The 15,156-nt window shown below is 37.5% G+C and overlaps 1 protein-coding gene across 13 annotated transcripts in view; it reads left to right on the forward strand.

Moving 5' to 3' along the window:
* The window catches only part of Ice2 (interactor of little elongation complex ELL subunit 2), a 43,159-nt gene that overhangs the window by 10,073 nt on the left and 17,930 nt on the right, over window positions 1–15,156 (forward strand). For 9 of the 13 annotated variants that reach the window (XR_005284642.1, XM_038322361.2, XM_038322359.2 and 6 more), the window contains 8 exons: window positions 1,132–1,381; window positions 3,054–3,173; window positions 5,221–5,358; window positions 5,882–5,998; window positions 6,217–6,376; window positions 7,646–7,827; window positions 12,467–13,433; window positions 14,015–14,190. Coding sequence is in view for 12 of the 13 variants with exons in the window: in XM_038322361.2 (XP_038178289.1) it covers window positions 1,132–1,381; window positions 3,054–3,173; window positions 5,221–5,358; window positions 5,882–5,998; window positions 6,217–6,376; window positions 7,646–7,827; window positions 12,467–13,433; window positions 14,015–14,190 (2,110 nt within the window). In the remaining variant the exon portion in view is untranslated. Of the gene's footprint in view, window positions 1–755; window positions 923–1,131; window positions 1,382–3,053; window positions 3,174–5,220; window positions 5,359–5,881; window positions 5,999–6,216; window positions 6,377–7,645; window positions 7,828–12,466; window positions 13,434–14,014; window positions 14,191–15,156 lie in introns of all 13 variants that reach the window. The other 4 variants (XM_038322362.2, XM_038322367.2, XM_038322363.2 and 1 more) reach the window with 3 other exon arrangements.

Here is a 15,156-nt window from a genome sequence, read left to right on the forward strand (position 1 = left end):
GATGTGGTTTTCTTTCATTCATTTGTCAAGCCACTGGTTTAAGATTCTGGCAATCAAAGATTGTACTATAATCTGCTCTTGGACATAGCATGTACTAGCAAGTATAATATCAGTAAATATCAGTGAATATTAGTGAATGAGTCAATAGACCTCCGTCTTAGTTTCCTTTCCTTCATCAAGTATTGTTTAGTTGGAGCCAAGTTAAAGAAACAATGACTGTGGTAGAAATCAGAGTTGTTAGAGACCAAGGAAGTGGAGTTTTTTTGGTAGACTTTTATTCTCTTACTGAAATTGTAGACTAGTCTCTTACTGAATAGCAAAGGTAGAAACAATTTTTGAACAAGATAATAATTTATGATTGTATCTTTTACTAGAAAGAAATAGTAAAGTAATTCTTAATTGGGGTTGTCATTTTATAAACAAGTCTAATATCAGGCTCTCTAGCTGCTACTACTTGTTGCCTTCTCTTTGAGTACGCCTCCTTATAGATTCGCTGTGGTTTTTCTTTCACATCCATAAAAAGCATAGGGGCATTTCCGTGGGGTTAGCCATATACTTGATAGATAGAGGATTGTCCAGTTTTTCTAAAATCACTACTGCTTCCATAAAAATGTAACACAGTTATTAGAATTTTACTTTTAAGTTCTGAGATAACCAATGGAAACCAGAAAGTTTAGAATCTCAGTGAATTAATTAACCTCAAGTGTGTGACCCTGTTTTATTCTGTTCTTAATGTTCTTTGTTCACCATTTTAGCTGATACACCTACTGAAGAACCTAAGCATTAAAAGCCAAATCAGCATTGCAATAAGTAAATGTTAGTATAATTCACAAGAATGATTTTCCCTTTTAATAAAAGGGGAAAGTTCCAAATAGAATAGCTGGTTGAAGTGTGCCTCTCCCTCTCCGTCAGGTGGCTGAAGGTAAGCCTGCAATGAGGTCTTTTCATGCAGAATACTTAATCTACACGAAATGACTGAACATCAAAATGCAGGTGGCAGAGTTAGATAATAATCCAGAAGTTACTGTTAATCATGCCATATTATTCTCCCTTTTGATTGAGAATCATAAGTTCCATGATAGTAATCTTCATGTGAAAAGCACATATTTGTAAATTGTATTTTTTTTCCAGACGTATAGGAGAAAATTTGAATGTCTCAGCAAGTTCTGTAGAAAATGAGCCTGCAGTTAGTTCAGCAACTCAAGCAAAGGAAAAAGTTGGGATGATTCTCCTTCCAAAACCAAGAGTTCCTTATCCTCGTTTCTCTCGGTTCTCACAGAGAGAGCAGAGGGCTTACGTGGATTTGTTGGCTAAATATGCAAAGATCCCCTCAAGTTCCAAAGCTGCTGGGACAAATACAAGTGAATTCCTGCAGTATTTGGTATGTATTCTATTCATTAGCTACAGAAAAGAATCAGAAAATAATTCCACTTTCTATTTCCTTTCATTTTTCTTTGCCATTGTTAATTTGTTAGTCATCTCTCTTATTATTAGGTATAGTCATATTTACAGAAATGGGAAGGTAAGGACTTTTCAAGTGTAGACACTTTAAGCCTTGTGTTGATTTTATTGTGTGCAGTTCTGGCACCTGCTCTGCTGTGCATCAGCCGTACTCCAGTTCCTCTTACATCCCAGCAAGAGCACCTTTACAGCTTGCTGCGGTCAGTCTGAGTACATTTCGTTCATGTCTTTTTACAGAATGATAGTATGCTGAGTATCTTTCTAACAAAATCTTTGTCCCTGTGATTATTTCTTTAAAATAGATTCTTTAAATAAATCTTTTTTAAAATAAAATTTTAAGATCAAATGCCACGTTTTTAAAGCTTTGGTCTGTAGTTACAGATGGATAAATTATTCTTCGAAAGGTTTGAATTATTTGTTTATACTACTACAAGAGGTTTTGAAGGCATCTTCACCAATACTAGACATTGTTCTCTCTTTTTTGGTCTTTGTTGCATATGAGAAAATGGCTGATTTCTTGTTTTATCTGAATAAATATATTGAATACCAGTGAAAACAAACATCTTCTATGTATCTATAAACCATTGTTTTTTAATTTTTTCTTACTGTTTTGTTTCAAAACAGTGATGCACATATCCCAGGTTGTCTGCGGTCATTGGTAGCCAGGGGTGACAGAACAACTAGTTCTGTACCAGCTCCAAAGCAACAAGTTGTGGGAGTGCACCACCATACCCACAACAAGCACTTGTAGCTCTGTAACTGTCCTAAGCCATACACTTTGCTCATTTCTCCCTTAAGAGGCTTATCTTTTTAGAAAATAGAAAGCAGTATTTCCTACATGTATATTGTAATTTTGCACCAGCTCCCATGGTGTAATGGTTAATGCTCTGGACTCTGAATCCAGTGATCCAAATTTGTATCTCGGTGGAACCTGTTCCTTGAGGAAGAGACCTGGTCAGTCATTTTATCAACTCAGACCATGAAACCCATACAAACAGGCTGCCCAGACATGCTCCAGCACTGCCAGGGACATGCTTCACTTTCACCTCAGGTTGTAATTTTGTTCATTTGTTTTTCTATTTCTGTGGAGTTTGTTGTTGTTGTTGTTGTTGTTGTTTTCAAGACAGGATTTCCTGTCACAGAGTTCCGCCTGCCTCTGCCTCCCAAGTGCCTCTGTGTAATTTTTAATGGGTTTGATGTGTATGTGTGTGTGCATGTGATGCTTGGGGTTGAACCCATATATTTATTTATTTAAGTATATTAGTGAACTGTCTTCACACACACCAGAGAGAGAATCAGATCCCATTACAGATAGTTGTAAGCCACCATGTGGTTGCTCAGAATTGAACTCAGGACTTAAGGAAGAACAGCAGTGCCCTTAACCACTGAGCCATTTCTTCAGCCCCCTTCCTTAGAGTTTTTAATAATAAGTTTATCATTATTATTTGGTGATTTGAAAATAATTTTCTTTGTGGTTTCCACTCTGGATTTGATGTTTTATTCTTTGAAGTTCAAATTATTAGGACAACTATTGAGGAGTAAATACTTTTAGTGAAACTTTTTTTAAAGATGTTGACTTTTTTTTCTTTAAGGATATGAAAAAGCATGTGAATGAAGAAGTTAATGAATTCCTTAAGTTTCTGCAGAATTCTGCAAAGAAATGTGCACAGGATTATAATATGCTGTCTGATGAGGCCCGTCTCTTCACAGAGGTAAAGATCACATTTACATAAACTGCTGAGCAGTAAATAAGTGTGGCCACTCTAAAGTGTGTGAAGAAGGCCCCACAGCTTAGGGAACCATGAGCTTTAGCAGTTTAGTTACACAGAGGCCAGTGTACTACTCGGTGTGTGAAATAGTAGAACTCATGACAGCTCAGAATATTGAGATAGGCACTGCAGTCCATATTGGAGGTAGCTTCTGAGGAAACCATTTGTTTGGACAGAGCTAGGTGACGCAGGGCTACAGAGCTTTAATGTGTTACTCAAAATTATTCACTGTTTAGAATTTAAGAATTTCTTGTTTCTGGAATTTTCTCAGAGGTCTTTTCATTGTTTGGTAACAGGGAAGAGAAACTGAAAGTTGAGCTGCGGGTAAAGGTGCACTGTCATACTTCAGATTACAGAATGCACTGCAGCCCTGTAAACACTTCAGGGCTTCCTTTCTTTTTTTTCTTGAACAAGTGCTGAATTAAATGAATGCAGTTGCAAGCACTGTAACATCCGGCACAGTTGCACTAAGATTTGCTGATAGGTAACCAGAATGTACCTTACCACTTGGTGCATGCTTATTAGTTCCCTTTGTCTGTTGAATTCTTACAGTGCCCACGACAGGATGGGAACATCATAAGTGTGTGCTCACTGGAAGTACTGACAGGGAGGAAAGAGACTGTACCAATAAGTATAGTTCACTGAGAATTTTAAAGGAACTTTTCTGTTCCAGCCCACACCTGCAGTAGTTAAGAGTGACATCCTGAATAGTAGTAAGATGTATAGGTGGAAGAAAAACATGTTAAACACAGCAGGGTGTGTATACTAGGAAAAGAGGGACAGGGGATATGGAATTATAAGCTGTGGCTCTGCCACTAAAGGCACTAGCACCGAGCCTGACTACCTGATTTCCATCCTAAGGATCCCCCCACATCGTAGAAGGAGAGAGCTGACTCCTCCAAGTTCTCTCTCCTATCACCTGCCTCTCTTTCCCCTCACAAATAAATATATTAATACATACATAAATAAATATATATACACACACAAATAAATATATTAATACATAAATAAATAATAAAGGTGTACTGAGCTACCTATTGATTTATAACTTGAAGCATTTTATAACTATTTGGAAGGAGGGGGTTATAGATAAAAAGTTGGAGCTTCTATGATCTAAAATACATTATAGTTGGTAGTGATGCTACATGCCTTTAATCCCAACACTTGGGAGGCAGAAACAGGCAGCTCTCTGATCTCTGAGTTCCAGGCCAGCCTGATGTACATAGTGACTTCCAGTCCAGCCTGAACTACACAGTAAGAGCCTGCCTAAAAAATAAAATATTTCCTACAAGGTTTAGGCACCATACACTAACAAAAGACGACAGCACATGTGTACTTTTAAAATTATCAAAACTTCCCCCAACGATGGTTCTGTTTCTCTGAGATACATGTTATCACAAATGTATGATTTTTCTTGGGTAAAGCTGTGAAGATATCTTTCCCAGCTATATTTCCTGGTAAGTCATTAATATTTTGGAAACTGGAGAAGACATTTAAGAACTTAGTCTTCTTTTTTTTTCTTCAGAGCAGGTTCTCATGTAGCCCAGGCTGATCTTGAATCATTGGCCCTCCTGCCTCTACCTCTCAAATGGAATTACAGACATGTTCATATGCACTTAGCCCCAGCTTCATGTGTTTCTTTTTTTGTAATACATTTTGTGCAGAAATTTTCATGTGGCTTCATTTCTTTTGTCAGTTTCCTAAGAAGCATAGAAAATACCTTGTCTTCTCTATTTAATTTTAAATTTTAATAAGATCACTAATTTTAGTATTATTAAATACCACTATTTTAGGAAATTAGGTTAAAATTTGTTATGAAAACTAAGAGATTAAATCAAGTAGGAAACGCACAGAATTGTGGATTATTAGAAGAAATAATGAGTGAAATGGATTCCACTTTGCAACTAATAAATTTATAGTTACATAAACCAAAGCATATTTGTTAGGGAAGTATAATACAAATGAGTAATTCTTATTTTCTATTTCACAGCAAATTCTAAGAGCTTGCATTGAGCAAGTGAAAAAGTACCCAGAATTTTATACTCTCCATGAAGTCACCAGCCTAATGGGATTCTTTCCTTTCAAAACAGAGATGGGGCTGAAGTTAGAAAAGACTCTTCTTGTTTTGGTAAGGTTTATTCTGTGAATGTGAATGGGTCCTGGGGGGCTTTGACTAGAAACATCATTTATGTCTTACGTAGACACTATGTTTAAACTTTTGGGATACATGATGCATGTGTAATGCCTTATGTTTTTAAAATACTGCTACTAATTTTGTTTCTTGACCTTTATCTTAATACTTCTTAAATAAAAGAGGGAATTCCATTTAAAAAAATTTATTAACATTTGAGAGATCAGTATATAGAAAGTGTATTTTAGCACTTCCCTTCTTCTGTGTTGTGATTTATGCTTCATTAAAAAACAAAAGGTGAAACTACAAAAGTAACAGGAAGATTCCAGAAGACTCTGAACCTTTTTACAAACAATAACAGTAACAAAATCATTGATCTTGGTTTTCAAGAAATACCACGAAAGAATGTCTTGACTTAAGGAGGTTCTAAGATTGACATTTGAAATTTCAGTTACGTTTCCAATGTTGCAATAAAAATCCATTAAGGCTTTTACAATAACATTATTTTCCACTTATTTAGGGCAGCGCAAAGTTTGTAAAAACATCATTTCCCTCGATGCCTGTGAAGTTGCAGCTTTCAAATGATGGCATGTCTTCCATTGAGACCCCACAGCAGAAAGCTGAAGCTATGCACTACGTAAGTCACAAGTGGCTTTCCTAAAAAGTTAAAATAATCCTAATAATTGAACTGCATAAAAGATGTGTGGCCTGGTTGTTCTAACATCGTTTCTGTGATGTTCCCGTCTCCTCATCACTTTGTGGTGGAAATGTTGTGAGTGACCTAGATAATAAGACGTGCATTGTTTTGTTTATTATGAACCATAAATCACAATACAGAACACAATTGTTTTTCAGGATATTAGTAAAGACCCGAATGCAGAGAAGCTTGTTTCAAGATACCATCCGCAGATAGCTCTGACTAGCCAGGCATTATTCACCTTGCTCAATAACCATGGACCAAGCTACAAGGAACAGTGGGAAATCCCAGTGTGTGTTCAGATGATAACTGTGGAAGGTTTGTGATTTGGTGTACCAAATAATGTACTAAGAAGGGTTGGAATTACCTCATTTCGGCTGTGCAGACATAGATGGCTGTGTGCCACACACAGATCTCCATCTTTGTTTAAGGAGAATAAGAATCTGACATTTAAGCTCAGTAAAGCTTTCCCTGCTCTAAAGTTGTGATAGAACTGATTGCCCAAACCTATGGTACCTGCAGTTATGTTAAGAAATAAGACAGAGGAGAAATTTTTACTCGGGTGGCCAGAAACCTATGGAAGCTGTGCAACTTCTGTTTGTCAGTGGTATGAAGGAATGCCTCACTCTGTTAAGACAGTTTGCAGGGAGCAGATTTCCACGAATTCGTTGTTTATTGTAGGGGACCAGATTTAAAGTATGTTGACAAAGGATAGCCTTTGTCACCAGTAAATTAATGTTTGCATATTAATTCTTCTATTAGTCTGGTTCATATTTGACCATTTTTATTCTCCAGAATAATATTAAACATAAGGATATAAATGAAAGAAAGATTGAATCTTCATTTATAAAGATAAAACAGTACTGTAGTACCATTTCATTTGTATTTTAATAAATAAAGCTTACCTGAGGATCAGGGAGTAAAACAGCCCTTACAAACAGACAGTGGTAACACACACCTTTAATCCCAGTAGCCACACTAGTTGCCGTAGAAACTGGTCGGTGTATGCCTTTAATCCCAGCCTTTGAGAGGAATATAAAATGGGAGGAGACAGCTCTCAAACTTAGTCTCATTCCAAAGCTCCTGGAGGCAGAATTGCCATTTTCAGACTGAGGTCCGAGGGCCAGTGGCTGGCCGCTTTGCTTTTAAAATCTTCAGGTTGAACCCCAGTTTCCCTCTCTGAGGTTTTATTAATCATGCTTAACAGTACTAAAGGTTAAGGGTTAAGTGTGATATCTTGTAAAAGTGTAAATGCGCTTTGCAAATTCCTAAAGGAACAAAGAAATTAAGATACTAACAATACAGCTCTAAAGCCCAGAAGCCTTTAAACATTGTTAGAGCACATTTCTCCTGCTGGCCGGGTCCTCTTGTCCTTTAGTGATAAGGGACTTTTTTATTTTTTATTTTTTTACTTTTAAAAAAGATATATATTACAAGAGAGGCAGATGCAGGAGGCATGGCCCCACTGCCCTATCCTGTCTCTGTTTTGTGATCTTTCTGGCACATATCCTTTTTCCTTTTTTTTTTTTTTTTTTTTAATAAAACTACCAGATACTAATCACCACTTGTTTCTCTTTCTGTTTTAAGGTTCCAAACCAGTTAAAGTAATTTATATTAATTCACCACTTCCCCGAAAGCAAATGACAATGAGAGAAAGAAATCAACTCTTCCATGAAGTTCCATTAAAACATGTACTATCAAAAAACACATCTGTCCCAGTCTCTGCAGTCTTTATGGACAAACCAGAAGAGTGCACCTCTGAGATGGATGTATGTAATAATACTTTCTCTCCCTTGCTTATGATATACTTGTTTACCCTTTGGAGCATAAACTTACATTGCAAATCTCTAAACTTCATAGTTAAAATAGTCCTTAATATACATGTATTGAAGCAGTATATGATACATGCTTAACTCCCCAGTTTTTATGTATCACTTAACAATTTTGAAAGATTTATATTTAGTCATATGTAGGTTTTGTGCCTGCATGTGTGAGTGCGGGTGTGCTTAGAGGCCAAAGACGTCAGATACCCTGGAGCTTTCATGAACCACCTAATGTGAGTGCTAGGAACTGAACGTGGGCCCTCCTGAAGAGCAGCAAGGGCTCTTAGCTATTGAACCATCTCTAACCTCCTTACCAAAAATAAAATTTAAAAATCAGGACAGTGATATGAGTGTACATTTTCTGAAACATACATGAACAGCTGACATATGTATGAAAGAATGTTCACAATCACTAATTGTCATAGAAATGCAAATTAAAACCATAAGGAACCAAGGAGATGGCTCAGTCTGTAAAGGGCTTGCTGTAGAAGTATGAGGATCTAGGTTCAGGTCCCTAGCACCTACATAAAAAGCAGGTACAACTGGGCATGCCTGTAGACCCATGGAAAGAACATGTAGATCTTTGGAGGCCATCAACCAGCCAGCCTAGCTGAACAATGAGTTTTAGGTTCAGAGTGAGTCTTTGTCTCTCAAAAAACAAGATAGAAATGACTGAGGAAGAATACATTTGAGCTCAACTTTCGACTGCCACACACCCACACATATATACCCAAAACCACAGTGAGGTCTCTTCTCTTAGTAAGAATGGAAATAACACAAAGGATAAATGACAAGTGCTAGCCAAGCATGTGGCTCATATTGTGAAATCTAATACTTGGAAAGCTAAGGCAGACTTGTGAGACCAATTTCAGATTTTACAAGTAACAGATTAAAAAAGCAAATACTGAGGTGGATGTGGAACACTTGTTCAGAATGCAGGTTAGCTCAGCCACTACAGAAAACAGTGAGGAAGTTTCTTAAAAATAAGACTGCCATGTGTACCAGCAACTGCCCAGTAAAGCATGTATTTCAAAGAAAATAACCAACCAGAGCACTTAGACCCTTGTGTTTCTTTATTGATTGCAACAGTGTGCACAGTATCCCAGTGTCCGTCAATGGGCAACTGGATCAAGAAATGAGGTATATAAATACATTAGTATATAAAAACCTTTTTAAAGAGAGGTTTTTGTACTGTCATTAACAACAGTATGGATGTACCTGAAGACCATGAAATAAGCCAAGCACAGAACACGTGATTTTACCTTCTAATGTAACATCTAAAAGGTACATTCATAGAAGTGGACAGCAGAGCATTGGTCCTAGAAGCCAAAGAGGGCAGTGGGAAAGGCTGAAAAGAGATGAATTAACAGGTAGAGTCACAGTGAGACAAGTGAGGATTGGTGTGGTTCTGTAACACAAGAAAACAATGGTAGTTCACAGTACTATGTAATTCAAAATGTACAGGGTATTAGAGTGACAGGCATGATTTAAATATCAATTTTAATGATGTGTACTTAAAGATAATTTTTCTATGATTATTAAAGTTAAACATTTTGTTTGTGGAAAATAATTTATTCAAATATTGACTGTAGATTCTGTTCTGTGTGCTGAGGATGGATAAATAAGAATGCAGCTTGGGTTCTCTCCGCATTTACAGTGTAGTAGATGACGCAAACTGAATGTCTAGTAGCAGAAGCAGCAGGTACGGATAAGTATGGAGAAAACCAGGATATGTTAAGAAATAGAAAAATGGACAGAAGTGGGGCCATTTTATATTCAGGATCAAAAAGACCTGAGGATAGTAAATATGATCAGAGATTTTTAGTTAAGTAAGAAATCAAACAGTTTTAAATAACATAAAAATATTCTCCCACCCTTAAGAACTTAAGCCATTTTAAGGCTGTTGGTTTTTTTTATTTTTATATGTTCTTTTTTCTGTTTGCCATTTGAGCTTTGATATTTTTATGTTGTATCACAAAGCACTTCCAGCTTGTTTTATGTTTTATTCTTTTACATTTTTATTTTGGATTGTGTCCTGGGGACAGGTGTATATCAGGAGATGAGAAGTGCCACAAAGAAACAAAGTAGGTTAAGAAGGATAAAAAGTCACAGAATGGCTTTGGTAATGGTGAACCTTTTCATTACTGATGATACCTAAAAATTATTGCTGGATAAAATATAAAAACTTATTTCTTACTATCATGGGGGGGACTTGTAATAAAGATTTTCAAAGCTGAGAAATAGAGGAATGCAGAAGTCTAGAAGTCAGGCCACCATTTAGGTTCATTTGTGCTTTTGGTGCTATTTACCCGTTCTGAAGAGATAACCAAAAAAGCCTGTATTTTGGCAGTATCACAGGATGAGGGAAACAAGGGTTCAATTTCCCCAGCAAGGCCTTTTACCCATAGAGTTGTGAGTAAGGGTTATATAGAAGGAACCCATTTCCTCGGAGGTTTTCGGCCTAACTTGCTCAGCCCTTGTTTGGAGTTGTGAGATAATTGGTGTCTCCTAAGATAGAAATGATCCTGAGGGGAAAGTGGTGTCTTTTGCGCCCCAGATTGTGATACTAATTATCATTAATGTTTTCTAGTTTTTGTTGCGTAAGTATTCTGAAATTCTCAGCTCCTTCTTTTAACCCAATAGGTTTGGATGTGTTTAATTTTATTTACCTTTTAACTAGAGTAGGATCTTAGCAAATTTTGCTTTGCACAGTGTTGAAATTTTATTAATTGATAATTCACTTTTAGAATGGCCTCTTGGGTTCTCTGAGGAAGATAGTATACATAGAATTTATAGGTTATACATTTCAGTCCTTCTGTCTATTTCTGTCAGTATTATTCATTCTTCCTGTATATGCATCTATTTATAGAGACAGTACCATTAAGCAGGCATGGTGATGTTTTTGTCACATATGTGTATTTTCCTCCTTTTTCTCTTACCCTGAACTCTGCTAACATTGCCTCTGTTACTCCTTTATTTCTTGGTACTATGTCCAGTTCTGTTTTAACCTTGCTGTGTAGAATTGCCCTCCTGTTGGTCTCCCTTTGTTCTGGATTTGGTCATTTAATTAGAGCTGCCATGTGTTGAGGAGGCTGCGTACTGTGTACCAGGCACAATTTCAAGAAAATCCTTGCATATAAGTTCACATTTGATCTTTAGAACAAATCCAGAAAGTAACCTTATTATTCTTGTTTTAGAAATACAGGATGTGAGGTTCAGAAAAATCAGGTAATTTCTGTAAACCAATCTTATTGCTTTATTGCTGCCAGACTTTCTGTCACAAGCCCTACCCCAAAGTCTAGTATATACTTAGCTCATAGTCAAGTTTTCATAGCATTTATGAAGGTAAAAAGTATTCATTCTGCTAGGGCTGGAAATACAGCTTAGTGGTAGAGTACTTGCCTACTGTGCAAATAGTTCCAGGTTCAGTCTTAAGTACCACAAACAGTAAAAGGAAGAGCTGTATAGGGTATGGCATACCTGTAATCCCAGCATATATGGAGGCAGGAAATTTAGGACTTCAGGGCCAGCCTCTGATCCATAAGAAATTCAAGGCTTGGACAATGTGTGGACCTGCTTGGGGGAGGGGGAGACTAAAATTAATTTCAAAAATGAGGGCTCTTTCATATTGAGGAGAGATCTCTGGTTCTTGACTCCAGAGTAGAATATTCTTGAATAGTTGAAAGCTATTTGTAGTTCTTCTGTTGCCAGAATAGTACATAAAGACTACAACTTCAGTGACTTCATGTCTTAAAATACTAATTAGCTACTTCCTGTACATTATAGTATGTTACTCGGTGTTTACCTTGAGTGGATTTTAAAAGTGTCACTGATTGATATTAGGAGACTCTTGCCTAACGCCAGTAAAGAAACTCTCCTCCTGGTCAGCTAAGATCAAGGCTTTCCCATAGTTTATGAATTGGGCATGCTTGAACGTCTCTTGCTGTTGGACTCTCCGTCTCTTCTTGAGGGTCTTGTCTGTTTTCTTGTTTGTTAATATTCCTCTTTGGGTCTTGCATTTCAGAATTCAGTTTCCTTTGCTATTCTACCTTGACAGATGTGTCTATATGAATATTTTCAAGGGGTAACAGAATTAAATACTTAAATGTAAGTTGTATACATTTTAAAGACTTTTCTGTTTGTGTGAACATTTATATGGAGGTGGGAGGGACATATAAGTGTATGTGCACACATGTAGAGGCCAGAAGTTAACACAGAGTATCTTTATCACTCTCTACCTTTGTTTTTGAGATTCAGTCTTTCACTGACCCTGAGACTTAACTTTTTTAGTTAGACTGACTGGTTAGAACGTCCCTGGGATCTTCCTCCACTGTAGTCCCGTCCCCTCACATAACACTGGAATTCTGGCACACATCATTATGTCTGGCTTTTACTTGTATACTGGAGATCCAGACTCGGGTCATGTGCTTCCATAGAAATCCTTTTACTCATTGAGCCATCTTCCTAGTCCTGTCTTTCTGCTTCTGAAAACATGAACTGCAATGTTAGGGATAAGGACACTAAGAGTTAGGTAGCTGTGGCCTGAACTTTTCCCTAATAATTTGCCAATATATTTTCTTCCAAGATACCCACTGAATCTAATGAGTGCCGAAAAATTGAGACTCTGGAAAATATGGATCTAGATTTTGATGATGATGTCACAGAACTTGAAACCTTTGGAGTAACTACCACTAATTCATCCAGGTCACCAAGTTCAGAAAGTGACTCCTCTGTACCCATCTTGACAGATGTCTACACAGCCCCAAAAGTAGCAGCTGCACCTGTGGTACCAGCTACACCAGAGGTACCAGCTTCACCAAACATTACTGAGGATTCTAGAAGTTTATGTCAGATGCTGATGAAACAATTACAGAAGGAGAAACAGCTGTTCTCTGGTGTGGAAAGTGGTCCTGAAGGGTGCAGAAATAAAGAGGATCAGGGACAGGAATCATGTCATGAAGAGGTTCCCAGTGCCAGTGCAAAGTCTTTAGTACAAGACAATGAAGTCCACAAAACATCTGATGGAATCTCTAAGGAAGGCCATGTAGGTATGTTTTGTACCCATGATAAAAGACCAAGTGTTCAGGGGAACCTTGACAATGCCAACAGAACAGCTGCTGCATCAGAAACAGCTGAAACTGAGAAAGGGATTTCTTGTGGTAGTGATACAGATGAAGATTGTTTAATCATTGATACAGAGAGTAAAAGTAATAGTGATGGAAAAACAGCTGATGTGGGTTCTAAACCAGCAAGTCCAAAATCTTCAGCACAGCCTTCTGTGGGAAAACAGACTACTACTGTGGTTTCTGAAGAGTCTTGTGTTTTAAAGAAACCTATCAAAAGAGTCTATAAAAAATTTGATCCAGTTGGAGAAATTCTAAAAATGCAGGATGAGCTTTTAAAGCCAGTTTCTAGGAAAATGCCTGAGTTGTCCTTGATTAATTCAGAAGAATCTAAACAACCATCTGCTTCTGAGCAACCCTCTGCTACTTCAGATGCCTCGAGCTGGCCAAAATCCAGTTGGCCTTCTGCATTTCAGAAGCCTAAAGGACGTAAGTGAATATCAAGAACTTACCAGTTTCTCTATTCCTTTTCCTTAGCTTTTTCCCTTCTTTCATGCACTTATAACCCATTTTGTAATTTTTACCTTATTGCTGACATTTCATTTCCATCTGTTGATCAAGTTTCTGCTTCCACTCTTTGAATATCTACCCAATTTGTATGTGTGTTATAACCTGTTACCAGTATGTACCTGGAATGGCTACTGCTCTGATGGAGGGAGTCATAAACCTTGGCCTGTCCAGACTTCTGTGCCCTGTGTAGTATACTGCAGAATGCGTGTGACAGTGCCCCTCAGTCTGCCTGGCTTAAGAATATCAGGACCTTTTAAGTTCTTTCTTCTCACATCTTATCACCCTGATGCATGCTTTGCCCAGTGCTCATGGAAGTATTTGTGAAAAGTAGGAGAACTTTAAAACTCTGGTTGCAGCTCTCTGCTGCAATGTCAGTAAGTAAATATGGCCTGAGGTGGAGAATTGACAGTCACATAGAGTTATTGAGTAGTTGTATCCCAGATTACAATGCATAAAGAGGTAGCATATTTTTAAATGGTAATGAGGAATGTTTTTAAAAGGATTGCCATATGAACTTCAAGACTATGTTGAAGATACATCAGAATATATAGCTCCTCAAGAAGGAAATTTTGTGTATAAGTTGTTCAGCCTGCAAGACCTGTTGTTACTTGTGCGGTGCAGCGTCCAGAGGATAGAGACAAGACCACGTTCCAAAAAACGGAAGAAGATCAGAAGAGTAAGTTATCTGAGAAGCTGTGATGTGTGAGTGATAATCCCAAATACTGAACATGGCATTCTAACAAAATTTGACTTTAACTTTTTGATCACGCCTACAGTTTTTCTAGGTAAACTTCTTTTAGTAAGATGTTGAATTCAATTTTAATAAGATACACACACCATTGTCATAAATGTTGTTAACCACCGTGACTAATCCATATGAACTCTCGGAAAAATATCATGTAGATTGACTTGACCAAACTAACCTTTATAGCCTGTGTATGTGTGACTTTGCATTTCTTTGGTACCTGTGAGCCCCTTCTTTACCCTGAGGTCTTTCTCAACATCTTTAAAAGAGTCCCAGAGTTTCAGGGCTGCTGGGGTGCCAGTCTCTGCTATCTTTCTCCTGTGGCTCCTCTTGGGGCATGATATAAATTCTCTTCAGTGAAAGAAGCAAATGATTGTTAGTTTTCCCAGTGTCCCTTCTGTGACTGAGCTTCTCTTTTAGAACACTTGGCACTCTTTCATGTGATTCTAGATACTGGTAGATAAAGGGAAGTTTTTGATTTAGTTGATTGCTAAGAAGTACTGACTTTTTGTCTTTTATTGTACTTTTTAAAAGAATTCTTTTTTTTGAAATGTCCATTTATTAAGAGAAAGAGAGAGAGAGAGAGAGAGAGAGAGAGAGAGAGAGAGAGAGAGAGAGAGAGAGAGAGAGGTATGTGTGTGTATGTGTGGTGTGCAGTCAGTCTTGCATGTACACGTGCATGAATACACTTGTGTGCATGGAGTTATGGAGGTCAGAGGACAACTTTTGGAAATTGATTCTCTCCTTCTACCATGCGGGTTCCTAGGATGGAGCTCGGGTCATAGGGCTTGGTGGGAAGCACCTGGCCTGTGGAACCATTTTACCAGGCCAACAGAACTTCTTAAATTGTGTTCTTTTCTTTTTTATTATTTTATGTGCCTGTGTGGTTTCCCTGCA

The sequence above is a fragment of the Arvicola amphibius genome, chromosome 3, assembly GCF_903992535.2.
Source record: "Arvicola amphibius chromosome 3, mArvAmp1.2, whole genome shotgun sequence".
Taxonomy (NCBI): Eukaryota; Metazoa; Chordata; class Mammalia; order Rodentia; family Cricetidae; genus Arvicola; species Arvicola amphibius.